Source organism: Sylvia atricapilla, chromosome Z (assembly GCF_009819655.1).
Source record: "Sylvia atricapilla isolate bSylAtr1 chromosome Z, bSylAtr1.pri, whole genome shotgun sequence".
Classification (NCBI taxonomy): domain Eukaryota; kingdom Metazoa; phylum Chordata; class Aves; order Passeriformes; family Sylviidae; genus Sylvia; species Sylvia atricapilla.
Genome location: NC_089174.1, coordinates 26,606,663 through 26,620,965, shown reverse-complemented (window position 1 = coordinate 26,620,965; position 14,303 = coordinate 26,606,663). Strand labels below are relative to the sequence as shown.

General features: G+C 38.9%; 1 protein-coding gene across 2 annotated transcripts in view; it reads left to right on the top strand.

Moving 5' to 3' along the window:
* Nucleotides 1-10,198: 10,198 nt before the first annotated feature.
* Nucleotides 10,199-14,303, top strand: part of SNCAIP (synuclein alpha interacting protein) — a 49,766-nt gene continuing 45,661 nt past the window's right edge. For both annotated transcript variants that reach the window (XM_066338431.1, XM_066338432.1), the window contains exon 1: nt 10,199-10,297. In XM_066338431.1, the coding sequence (XP_066194528.1) occupies nt 10,241-10,297 (57 nt within the window). In that variant the 5' untranslated portion in view covers nt 10,199-10,240. The remainder of the gene's footprint in view (nt 10,298-14,303) is intronic.

Below are 14,303 nucleotides of genomic sequence, written 5' to 3'. Positions count from 1 at the left end.
GGCTGAGGATACTGCAGGATGTTCAGCTGCAACCCCAGTGCCAGATTCTGCACTGGGATTGCAGTAACCCTCTGCAGAACCACAAGCTTGGGCAGAAGAGGCTTGAAAGCTGCTCAGCAGAAAGGCGCCTTGGGTGATGGTTGACAGCTGGCTCAGTATGAGCCAGTGCGTGCTCATCCCCTGTACTCAGCAGTGATGAGTCTATTCCTGCAGTTCAGTTCTGGGCCCCTCACTTTAAAAAGGACAGGGAGGTGCTGGAGCACATCCAGTGATGGGCAACAAGGATTGTGGAAGGTCTAGAAAACATGTCTTATGAGGGACTCCTGAGGGAGATGGCTTTTTTTGGTCTTGAGAGACTAAACAAGGGAGAGGGGGACCTCATGGGTCTCTGCAACTTTCTCGTAGGAAGTTGTGGTGAAGTGGCTTCTGCCATGCCTTCAGTGAGAGGACCAGAGGAAATGGCTTAAACTGAGACAGGGGAGATTTAGCTTAGATATTAGAAATTTGTTTCCCCATTAGCATGGTCAGACACTGAGATAAGTTGCCCAGGGAGGTGGTGGAGTCACCATCTCTGGAGGTGTTTAAGAGGGATCTGGATCAAGCACTGGATTATGTGGTTTAGGAATTACAGTGGCAGTGCTGGATTGATGGATGTACTTAATGATCTTAAAGGTCTCTTCCCACCTTAATGGTTCTATGTCCCCAGTGGTTGGGAGGAACAACTTTCACTACCTCAGGTTCCTCCCATCCAACAAAGCCTTGAACATTCCAGGGATGGGGCATCCACCACTTCTTTTCACAACCTGTTCCAGTGCCTCACCAGCCTCACATTGAAGAATTTCTTCCTAATATCTAATCTAAGCCTACCCTCTTTCAGTTTGAAATCATTGTTCTTCTTCTGTCACTGGCTTATTAATAGCTTCTTTCCATCGTTCTTGTAGGCTCCCATCATGAACTAGAAGGCCAGTAGAAGCTCCTTGGGTAATCCCTAAGTCCTCTCTTTTCCAGTTTGGGACAGAGCTAGAGAAAAGTGAGGCTCTTCTCCAAGAAGACTTCTCCCATGCGTGCTGACAGTACGAGCCATTGGCACAAAGTGAAGCACATGAAATTCCATCTAAACACTAGGAGATGCTTTTTTGCTGTGGGGCTGGACACATACTAGCCTCGGTTGCCCAGGAACATTTTGGAGTGACAATTCTTAGAGATATTCAGAAACCAGCTGGCTGTAATCCTGGATTTAAACTGCTCTACCTGACGTTGTGTGAGCAGAGGGGTTGAACTGAATGAACTCAGGCAGACCCATTCAGCCTACGATGTTCTGTGCTTTAACTTCACCCACTCTGTGCTGCTATTTTGGATGATAATGTCGATCGATATTCTAGTCATTATAGAGAGTATATAAAACTATTAAAATATCTTTGCTAATTTTTAAATTTTTGTCTTTGAGAAAATGAATTTTCTCTAAAAATTGATTTTTGTTGAATAATTTGAGTTTCTGCTGTTACAGTTTCTTTTTGTAAATATAGTGTTTACCTCTAGTGTCCTTTTTGAAATTATAGGATCATTTCATTTGAGAAAATAAATTATATTTCATGGAGATGATACTGGTCTGTTTTGTGGGAAGTGGCCATTTCACACATGAATGGTAAGAATTTCACACTTTAAGTAGGTTGCTTTATTTGTGACTATTTCTTATGCCTCTGGGTGACAGGTTTTTAAATTTACAAGTAGGTAATTTCAAATGGACATTATTATTTCTCTTGTAAAAGAGATTTGAGAATTATTATTCTCTGCACTAAGCAGAAGCACTTTGTTATTTTAGAGTCATATTGTCACAAAAATGTTTAATGGAAAGACTGAACAAATCCATTTTGAGAACAAATAGCAACTGAAGATGACATGACAATAAATACATATTCACAGAGCAGTATAAAGGAAGAAGCAGAAGTTCATTACCATTTAAAGACCATTTTTAAACAAGTGAAGGGAGCAGCCATAATGTCCAAGTAGGGTCATTGGCTGGCAGGAAGTAGTACTCCACAGCTTAGGTAAGTGTCATGAAAGCAGCAGTAGAAATAAGTGGAACTACAGGCTATTTTCCATGCTTGACTAATTTAATGGCTATTAACAACAACAATAAAAAGGCTAAGAATGAATCTAAGAATTTAATCTGCCCTTGCAGGTAGAGCCTCTTTTTTTAATATGGAAAATTACTAAATAAGGATTGAGCTTATAGATGTTAATGGTAAAAGTTACTCTGTGGTCCCTGTGTACAAATATAACAGCATGTCACAGTGAAGAGCAGAGGATGCTGCTGCAGTGCACTCAGCAGAAGCTGTACCTCTGTGTGTAGTACCTAGATAAAGCAATGCTTTTCTTACTGGCCTCAGTTGACAACTGGTAAGTGGCAAAGCCAGACCCAATTCCACTTCTAGTGCAAAAGTTAGGACATTAGAAGCTGAAGTAAATCCCACCACCTGCTTTTCTTACAGTTTGTCTGGGACTGCACCCAAGGCAGCAGTTGTGAGTTTCACTCCAGACACGGTGTCCAGTGAGACACCGTCCTACTCTGGCTTCTGATGTCAGTAGATCCCTACCAACCATGGTATTGTAGAAACAAGTTAGGATAATGGAATAGTGTTTATTTTTGCTTTGTCTTCTAGTGAGGTTTTTGCCCATTCTTTCTCTGCTTTTACATGTATATGTACATACATTATTTACAAAAGGAGATTGTTAGATCTGGTTTTGATCTGCATATCAGGAAGTCCTAAAGCATATAGAGTTAGCTGGTCTGGAATAACTGAAACAGTTGCAAGATTGCAATGAGATAAGTGTACTAATTTTGCATGACTGTGGGATATTTCATATTAAGAACAAATAACCATGTAGTACTTCAAAGGGAATAAAACCATAAATTAATCAAATACAGCCAATTAAGCTTTCTTGAACAGATCAGTTTGTTTTGATCCTGTCATCAAAGCCAAGCAGACAGTGTATTAGCTTTTTTGCAGTGCTTGAACTGTATGCTGTGGCAGTTTTGAAATAACAATTATTAATTTCCAGCTCCTAAGGTTTCTCTTTCAAGGCTAATTGAAACAAACAAGTTTCTTTTTCTAGGCCTCACTCCAAAATGCTCAAGTGCATATTTCTGGCTGAATGCTCCGAGTCCGCATTTCTTTATGCTTGAATATTGAAGGAGCATAAAACTATTGGGTGGAAAGAGTGTTTTTTTAAAAAGAAATCTGAGGTGGCTTCCAGTGAGCAGATGCCTTTCCAGTTGAGTTACAGTAAAAACAACTTTTCAGTTAGTCAGATCATTCAGTGGTCTCAGTATTAGTTTCTTCTTATTAGGTTCCTGTCTTGTTTTGAAAATGAAGGAGTATAATCACTCTCTTTTAGTACAAAGTGTAATAGTGGTCCATGAGACAACTAATTGGACCAGAATTGAAAAAAGCAAGAAGGAGATGCATCCAACAGCCAAACAGACACTCCTTGCACTAAGATGGGTGGCATCTTAGTCACGCAGATATCAAGGCAAAGCTTGCTTGTATGTTACTGCAGCTCAGATGTCATCCTTAGGGTAACACTTGTAGGAAATTATCAGAAGTATTCTTCAGTGTACTGAAAAAGACCGCCAACAAACATGAGGTACTGTGTCTTAATAGGGATGCTTTATCTTCACTCTGTGTATGCTGACACACATCTTACAGACTACATAGTGTCAGTCTTTGCAGAAGTTAAATATATTTGATAAAATGCCTGAGGTTGTGATAAATATTCCATTCATTTCATGGAAGAGTAGGTGAACCATATACTATTACCTACTTCCACATGACTTCTTCAAAACCATAGATTCATAGAGTTTTTGAAAGGTCATCTAATCTAAATCCCTTGCAATGGGCATCTTCAACTAGATCAGGTTGCTCAGAGCCCAGTCCAACCTGACCTTGAAAGTTGGCAGGGATAGTTGGCAGATGACAAGTTGTCAACTTGTTCCAGTGTTTCATCATCTACATTGCAAAAAAAATAATATTCCTTATGTCTAGTTTAAACTAACTAACTAACTAATTATTTATTAGGTTTTGTTCCATCACTGCTAAAAATCTGTCCCCATCTTTCTTGTATCCCCCTCTGAAGTTTTGAAAAGCTGCAGTAAAATCTCCTTCGACCCTTTTCTTCAGATTGAACATCCATAACTCTCTCAGCCTTTCCTTGTAAGAAAGTTGTTCCATCCCTCTAGTTATTTTCATGGTTTTCCTGTAGACCCACTCCAACAGATCCTTTCCTCTGCTGAGGACCCCAGGACTGGTCACACTATTTGAGCTGTAATCTCGTGAGAGCAGAGTAGAGGGGTAGAATCCCCTCCCTTGACCTGGTGGTCATGCTGCTTCTGGTGTAGAAGTGTAGAACATCCCAAGTCAGTAGATAAGCACAAGAATCATCAAAGTCCAGCTTCAGGCCCTGCACAGGACAGGCCCAAGAATCACAACATGTATCTGAGAGCACTGTCCAAAAAGTTCTTGAGATCTGTGAGGCTGGTGCTGTGACCACTTCTCTGGGGAGCCTGTTCCAGTGCCCAGCCAACCTCGGGGTGAAAAACCTTTTCCTCGTATCCAACCTTAACCTCCTCTGACAGAGTTTCATGCCATTCTCCTGAATTCTGTCACTGGTCCCCACAGAGAAGAGATCAGTGTCTGCCTCTCTGCTTCCCCTCACAAGGAAACTGAAAAATGGGAATTAGGTCTTCCCTCAGTCTCCTCCAGGCTGAACAGACCAAGAAACTGCAGCTGCAGCTCCTGTGGCTTCCTCTCAAGGCCCTTCACCATCCTCATACCTGTCTTTTGGATATTTTCTTGTAGCCTTAGGTCCTTCTTATATTGTGGTGCCCAAAAGTGCACACACACCTCAAGGTGAGGTTGCCCCTGTGCAGAGCAGGACAGGACAGTCCCACCCTTGATATGCAATCAGTAAGGATGAACACGTGTACTCAAAGTCTGGGTATATAACCAGGAGAAGTTCAACTACATTTGGCTAGGAACAAATACATTTGTTCTTATCTTAAAGATAAGAACAGTCCTCTATGTACACTGGCTTCATTGAGATCAGAACTGGGCTCAATATTTAGGACTATTCTGGGCTGTAGGTGGATTGTTTCTGTATGTCTGGAACACAGAGTTTTTCTGAAGTAAAAATGTTGGTCTTGGAGAACTGTGCTTTGCTGAGTTCTGTCTTCCTGTACTATCAGTGTAGCTTGTGCAGTGATAGTACTTGAGTGGTGATTAAAACACAGTGCTTTTATTTTTGCTTGCCTTAGAAGTATCATACTATTATGAATTGCTGTTGTGAACTTCTAAACTCAGGAGTATTCCTGAATAAATGTGATAAGGGATTAGGTAATCCTGGTTGCAGAATACATTCCTTCACTGAAATAAATCACATAATTTTTCAGCTTCACTGTAACCTTTTTTTTTTTCCCCCAATAAATGGTTATTTAAAATTAATCTTAACTCTTTAATATCTCCTACCACTCCTATTGAGCCTTCCTTTTATATTTTTATGTTTTAAGATCTTGACTTCTATGGTAATTTCAATGATAAGTTGTAGAAAATATATTACATCAAATAATTAGAAAAAATACTTTGGAAGATCTAGAAGGTAACAAAAATTGGTTCTACAATACAGTTCAGACTATATTATGTTATCACAAATCTTTATATGATTAAAAATACTGACATAATCTAACCATGTATCATGTTGTCAATTTATTTGATTGCATGAAGTTAAAGTAGTATGCTTGAAAAGAAAATCAACTTCCATTTGAACTTCATTGTTAGGCATTATATTAATGAAAATTTGTTGTTTAAGAATGTATTGATTATATCCAAGTAATTTCCCCTTTAGAGATGATGAAGGTAATAGAAGTATGAATTAGAAGCTGGGGTCTTCTAAGCCTGTATGTATAGTGTTAAAATTAAAGAATTACTCATACCTAGATAGTCATGATAGGTCCCTTCCAACACAACCGTTCCATTCTAGTGAAACTGTATTCTTCCTATGTTTTTGATGCTTTCTATGCCTTTGATGCTTTCCCCTCGACTTCTGCATTTATCACCTGCAAAGGCACCATCTGTACTTAGTGATTAAAGATGTTGTTTTGGGGATCTTCTGCAAAGTTTCAAATGTTTCCTCTTTCAGAGCCCACTTGAGTGTATTTGCATTATGTTTATATTTAATTGGATTACTCCTACAGCACAAAGCTCTGTTAATAGACGAGGACACCAGCTATATGAAAAATTAGACAACTGTAGAGTGACCACGCAATTGCTGTCTTGAAGAACATGTAATATTTAATAGGAGACAACACACAGGCAGATACCAGGGAGCCTAATAAGTGATGGGATAGCTAGAGAGGTGGTAGTGTTAGCCTAGGGTAGCTCTGTTAGGACCCAGCAACTAAGCCTTCTTGCCTTCATTCAGCAATCCAGTTCTCACATTCCCCAGTTATGGCAGTGTTCCTGGATGTACTGTACTGATTTCTACACATTGTGTATTAAATAGAGGGGGAAGGCCAAATTAATTTTTGGTAGAACTTAGGTGTTACAGTAGAACATGAGGATGGAGGGACTGAATTCAGTTTTAGGCATTTCCTAGTGCTGACATCCCTTCCTCAACAGTAGATTTTAATTGCATGTTGAGCTTTTCATTGCATGCTGAATAGATTTATCATAATGTAATGTTACACTGTCCTGTTTGTTTGAAAGTGAAGAATTTCTGGGTCATGACCTTGGTATTTCTTAATGGTAGGGAATAAAAGTCAGATGCTTACCAGATTTCAAGCATTAGTTGAAACACATACTGTGTGCTTAAATTAAAGATGTAAAGTCTTTCATTTCTGCCCACAGATCTTGTTCATTTTGAGCTACTATAACTCCTGATGCTTAGGAAAGGACCATATGTTTATTTTGTTATCTTAGGCCTATAATTGAAAAATGTAATATTATCCCCTAATTAAAAAGCAACTGTCATGGTATTCTGGCATTTAAAGCCTAAATCTTTAATATTATCTGTGCTAAAGGAAACTTAGAAGTATTTTACATCTGATTCACTTTATATTTGATTGAAAGTTTAAGTAAATCTCCAAATATTTTGTTAAAGTAGTTCTGACATGTGGAAAATAAAATCCCATGTGGCATTTAGCAGGATTTCTTTGAGTTACAACTGAAATAAAGATTTAATTGACAGCAGATCTTTATTGTTATTCATTCTTGGGGTTTATGTATCCATAAATAATTAAAATTATGCATTTTCAATTATTTGTTTTATTTTTGGCTCAGTAAAGGACATTTTCCCTGTGCTCCCTCTTGGATTTAGCCTTTAGCATGCTACACTGAGACTGCTTTTGTCTGAGACACTGGATCAGTTTGCTTTCGATGCTACTGAATTCACTGCAGCCTTGTGGCAAAGGCATGACTACAAATCAGTTATATTGTTCCATTTACCATTATGTTAAATCCATCAACTGTCTTGTTCCACGGTTTTGCACTGAGCTGTGAGAACAAGAACCTGAACCTGATGTTTGCACATATCCTCCCTCCTGTATCAATCTCGTCATTCACTTAGTTAATTAATTGCCTTACAGAAAATGCTCGCTGTAGGGCCTTTTTCTTGTCTATGAGCACTGGTATGGGTTATGTGATAGAGCTGATCTGGCTCCTAAAGCATTCCTGCCTTTCCTGCATTAAGTCTACTTCATCTTCTAAAGCACACTGGCCCCTAGAGATTGTTGATGGTGTGACTGTTTATTTGAGACTGTATGGAAGGGAAAATCCAAGGCTTGATCTACCTTAGAAACTAATCTGCGAACAACTGTAAGCCTTACATCTGTTGGTTATATATGTGCCATCAATTCAGAGTGATTTTTTTAGTGTTTGCAGAAGTTGATGTATTTATTCCCTGCATTTAATACTTCATTGCTGCTATTCTTAGTAATATTAGTATTATGCTGGAAATTACTCTTTTTGTCCTTTTGTCCGCTCATTCATCTGATTGTATTGAGTGTTAGCAACAGGATTTGAGCTCAAGTATCTAGCTGTAGCTGAGAAGGAAAGCAGTAGAGGAAATATGTTTGGAAAAAAAAACAGTGACTGTTGCTCGCATTTGAAAAGGAGAAGGATGAGTTTGGTTCTAAATAGTAATACTTGTTGCAAAGCAACAAATTGTACTATTGTACTATTGGTACAATAACATATGCAATATGTTATTGTACCAATAATCCTAGTATTACCCCATTTCTGTGTAATAGTTTTGAGCTTGATTTTTCTTGGTGAACTGGTGCACAAAATTGTAAAAAGACACTTTCTCCCTGAGTACTTATGGGTGATATTTATGTGGTTTTCTTCTTTTAGTTGTGTATTCTGAGAGCCGACCAGATTTCTTTAACCTGTGTAAAAGTGTGTGTGCATATGTCTCCCTGCAAGTCAAGTTGCCAGACAGGAAATGCCCTTTTTGGGGTTAAAATTTTGTGGAATATTAAATTACTAGCTTCCAAAATACAGTTTGGAACATTTATAGGTTAAATGTGAGACATTTCTGCTGACAAGCTAGAGACAGTCACCACTATTGCTTTGATGTTGGTACTGGAAACACATTATTCATCTCATGTCAGCTGCTGCTGGCAGTTGCAATTTTGGTTGCAATTATTTCTACCTTGAATTTGACCAGTTGTGCTACCTTTGCTACTGCTCAGCAGTAATGAAAACATCCCTGAATTATCAACTTCGTTTACCGCACAAATCCCAATCCCAGCAACATACTATCTTCAGTAAAGAAAATCAACTCCACCCCAGACAAAACTGGAACATAATAAAAAAAATTATAGCTGATAGTGCTTCAGTAACTTGGTGAAAAACAAAAATTTCGTTTTCCATCTATTTCAGCATAGTACTGCGGTTTTGCCTACTGGTTCTTTTTCTAATAGCTTCTCAAGAATAGGTGTATTAAGGTCAGCTTTGTGCTCCGATAGTGTATTATTAGTGAGATTAATTGCTGAGGTTTTGTTTTGTCTAACAGAAAAGCGTTCTTTTCAGATTCTGTACCCTAGGACATTTTTTAATGCATATGAAAGCTTCACGCAATGATTTTATTTAGACCTACACAGCTGATTTTGTTATTCATAAGCATATTTATTGGTAGTCATTGTATGAATAAATTGGGTTTTGTCATTTTTTTCCCATAAGGTGCTTCCTTTGTTATGTGCAGGTACTGGAGGATTTAATTTTCTTCTATAATAATACTTAATCTTTATGTAGTGATTCACATTATTTTAAAATGCATTGTGCTTTTGTTTTTGAGCTTCCTTTAAAAGACCTTCCTTTTCTACTTTTACTTCTGTTTCGCTGGTCTGTAGTGATAACTCACATGTTCATTGTCATTATGATTGACAATGAGGGGTTTATTGTCTTTGATCTTCTGATTGTTGAAACTTCAGTTTATTCAGATCTAATACTGACTTTCCCGGCCAAATTCATTGCTTTGCAAGAGAATTGGCTCTTCTTTTCCACTTGCTGTAAAAAAATGTTTAATGCGCCTGGTGCACATCATATAATTCTGGTATTGAATTCGCTGCCATTCTGGGGGATGTGCACTCAGAGCCCAAGGGGTTGTAAATCATTAGTCTGTAAAGCACTGGCTGCATTGTGTGTTTGTCTGCTTGTAAGCAGAGATAAGGTGTGATAGGATTTTGTTGTCTGTGCACAACAGAATTACCAGGTTTTTTCTGCCATCTTGAGCAGAAGAAGGCTGTGGTACCAGGAGTTGCTCTGAGTAAATGTCTCATCCTTATGAGAAGACACTTCATTAACACAGCTGTGGTTGAAAGGCCATGAGGGTGTTCAACAGGTTAGGTCTTTATACCTGTATAAAGTCCAGCATTGAACTTCTGGAGGGGGCTGAGTGATGCTGAACCAAGTATTTTTTACTTCTACTTCAAGTAGCACTTAGCTGTTCTCCCAAAAATTGAAATGTCTGCTTCACAATATGCAGAGTAGAGGGATCAAATTGTATTTATGTTCTAAGATTAAGTTATGAAACACTTTACTATTCAAGTTGAATTTTTCGGTAATGTAGCAACTATATGAAAACTCTCAGTGTGATTTTGGCTCTCTAAAGACAACACATCTCTCTTTTCTTAATTAGGTCTTTACTGATGTGCTGACTCACCCAAAATGTCCATAAGACAATAATGGAAGCCCCTGAGTACCTTGATTTGGATGAAATAGATTTTAGTGATGATATATCGGTAAGTACAACTCTTACTTTATTTGTTCAAGTTTACTCAACCTTAGATATCTCAGTCCTGATGTAAAAACCGACACTGTTGTTAGAAGCCTCACTTCTTTTTACTTCATATAAATGAATGTTTAGATAGGTTGAGTCTAGAATTAAAATCTGATATTTTGTAAAGGAAATCTCTCTAAAAAACTTGGAAAACTTTTTGATTCCTTTCCTTCAGGTAGTAAAAATTACTTGTAGACAAATTAAGAAATTAGTTTCTTTTCTGGGATGCTTCTCTCCTGTATTGTCTTGAATGAGCTATATGTGCTGTAGTGCTAGCCTTAGACATGAAGATTTTAAGTTTACTTTTTTTTAATCAAATGTATTTCGGTTGTAAAAAACCTGTGTCTCTCACCTTTGCCCTTTTCACCAGTAGCCATTTCTCAGTGCAGCTTGATTTTATCAATAGGGGTGATGTGGTAGTGTAGAGGAGGAGATAAAAAGACTTCGAGGGATTCATAGGCAGCAGTGGTCCTTAGTGTCACAAATAAAACAGCCCTAATTGTAAGCAAAAAGACTGTGTTACTGTGTTACTTTATAAATTTTTAGTGTTTTTATAGGAGGTGCTGGTAACTGTGTATTTCTTTATCATTAATAATAATACTCCTACTGCCAGTGTTTCTGCTTTTTGTGCAATAGAGTTGTTCATATGTTCAGTGTTTGATAAAAATAGACTTAAATACATAAATTAAATGTACTATAAGAGAATTATTAATGCAATTTTCAGATGAAAGTATGCCACCATCTCCTTCCATGTTTCATAGCTTTATAGTAATATATATATATTTATTTATTTTTTAACAAAAGGCATGGTTTTCCTGTTAGCATTTGGGACTCTTGATTCATTTTAAAACATTCCAGATGCTTTATTCACTGAAAAATTCCTTTTGAACTGAAATTTTTTTATACCTATTGTACTGTTGAATTTTTATTAAAGCAAAATATGGCAAATGCCCAAAATATTACAAGAAAATGAGCCAATCTTGAGTGAATACCTTATTATGGGTAACTTTCTTTATGTTACTGTTATATGCTAGATTATGTCCTGGTGTCTGTTTCTATACTCAGTTTAGTAAAACTGTAAAATATAATAGATGTAACCTTTCCATGTCTCTCCCATTGTGGCTGTTGCTGCATACTGGTGGGTTAGGTTACTCACTTTTCTGCTGAACAGCTCAGGCTTTCTACTTTAATAGGCTGTTCTTTCAGTGGATGCTGAACATTGAATAAAAAATCATCACAAATGATTGAGGTAGCAGTTTTACTCCCTGCTGTAGCAGGTAAGAGGGTAAAGGTTTGTTGCCAGCACCCAGATCAGCAAGAGAATTCATGGTTATTCTAGTGCTCTACTCATAGCTCATCATACACAGTTTAGAAATACCTGACCTTCACATTTTATCATTAGCCTGCTCTGCTAAGAGCAGCTGCATAGCATCTGTATTAGCAAATTATATAATTCATGTTAGCCTTCTGGTTCTAATCCAGTGCAGAAAAGTCATTAATAATAATGGCAGCAAGAAGGCTGTGAAAGTGATGTACTTACAAATGTAACTCATTTAGAAAGCCACTGTTTGTAATCCAGACCCTTGTCACCCATTTCGGCAAAACTGACCAAAATGTAGTAATCAAAAAGATAGACAGAAAGATAGGAATTTGTTTTAAAAGGCAAATATATATGTAAGTAAGGGGAAACAGGGAGGAGTTAGTTTTAGGTTGGGGGTAGGTTTTGGTGGCTTTTTGTTTGGGTGTTTTGTTTGTTTGTTTGTTTTTTGTTTGTTTGTTCGTTTTGGAGTGGGGATGGGAGGTTTGCTTGTTAGATTTGTACATGAGGAAAAGAGCCTACATTTCTCCAATATCATGGAATCCTAGAATCCTTTTTGTCAGAAGGGACCTTCAAAGGTCATTCAGTCCTAATCTCTTTCTCGTAGGTAGGGATACCTTCCACTAGATCAGGTTGCTCCAAGGCTCATTGTGATGTGTTGAGATTGGTCACCAGTTGCCACCAAGCCACTCTTGTCACTCTTCCTCCATCAAGAAGCTTATGCTTTCAGGAGAGGATGCCACTCACCAATTAGTGTCATGGGAAAAAAAGGACTCCTCTTGGCAATATTAATTTATTGCCAATTAAACAGCACAGGTTGATGATAAACAAGGATAAATTCCCCAGCCCTCCCTCTTCACTCCTGAGTGCTTTGCCTTGCCACCTTGATAAGCATGGGGGGATGGGGCAGGATGGGGTTTGCATTCAGGTTATGTACTAGTTTGAAAGTAGACCAGTAGGAGATCCCAAGTCAGAAATACAATTTAATAGGAAAATTAAAACAAGTGCATTAATACAGAAGCACTGACAGAGTTAGAATACAACCTGACACCCTGTTGGTTAAGGTGTTGGTAGCAGTAAGATTAAATGATGGCTGCAGTCCTCTTGGAGTGATAGATGTGGTTCTGTTGAAGCAGTGGTCCTATAGAAGGGTTTGAGCTTCCTCTAAAGGTCCAGTGGTGTTTATGGGGCTCTTGTCCTCTGGGAATTCAGTGGATAAGGCTGTGTGTTGTGTTCCAAACATCAGATTATATCCAGGTAGGACTGTTTGGTTCCTCCCCCTGAGTGGAGCATCACACTGTGGGATGATGTACTTTTATCAGTTGTGCAGTGGGACTCAGTGGCCCATTAGCAGAAGATATCCCCTGGAGTTATCAGGGATGAGTCATGAAGAAGATAAGGAACATTGCCCTACCTGGTTTGAACAGCTTATGAAGATTGTGATAGAACACATACTTTTGGGTACATCTTACATTGTAACCTAAGAGAGGTTATCACAGAGTGCCACTGCTGTTCCCTCATTATCCTCTTTGTGCCTGCACCAGCATGGGGTACCACCCAGTAAAGGAAGTCCTCTGCGAACTTCTCCAGTGTGAGTTCTTCCTGAGAAGAACTTCATGGACTGCACCAGCATGCATCCTTTCCATGAGGTATAATCCTTCAGGAACAGACTGCTCCAGCATGAGTCTCACACAGAGTCACAGTCCCTGCTAGAAAATGTGCTCCTATGTAGTTTCCTCTCCACAAGATTTAGCTCCTGCCAGGAGCCAGCTCCAGCACTGTGTTTCCACAGGCTGTAGGTTTCTTCAGGGCACATCCACACACTCCACAGTGTGAGGTCCTCTGTGGGTTGAAGGCTGGATATCTGCTCTACCATGTTTTCCTGTGACTGCAGGGGAATCTCTGCTGCAGCACCTGGAACACTGCCTTCTCCTGGTCTTGGTGTCTCACATTTTATTGTTCCTCTCCCCAGCTACTCTTACGCAGTGGTTTTTACCCTTTCTTAAATCTGTTATCCCAGAGGTGCTACCAACATCTGATGGGCTCAGCCTTTGCCAGCCACCGGTCCTATATGGAGGCAGCCTCCGCTCTTAGTTTGCCACATTAACCAAATACAATCCTGTGTGGTGGGCATCCACAACTTCTCTGGGCAGCCTATTGCAGTGTCTCACTACCCTCATTGTAAAAAATGCCCTTGTTGTATTTAATCTAAATTGATGTTCTTTCATTTGCCCCCTGTCCTGTCACTACAGGCCCTGGAAAACAGTATTTCTGTATTTTTCTTATAAGCCTCCTTTATGTATTGGAAGACCATAAGAAGTTCTCCCTTGGAGAACCTCCTGTTCTCCAAGATGAGGAATCCAAACTCTCTCAAGCTTACTTCACAGAAGAGGTAGTCTAGCCCCCTGGCTATTTTCATGCTTCTGGACACACTGAACAAGTCCATTTCTTTTTTGTCCCAGTGACATCTGAGCCAAAGGCCATACTCCTGGTGGATTCTCACAAGAATGAAGTCTGCAGGAGGATTACCTACCTTACTTTGCTGGCCAGACATTTTGTGCAGCCCAGGATATGACTGACATTCTGGTCTGCGAGTGAGCATTGCCAGTTTATGTCAAATTGTTCATCCTCAAGCATGCCAAGTCCTTCT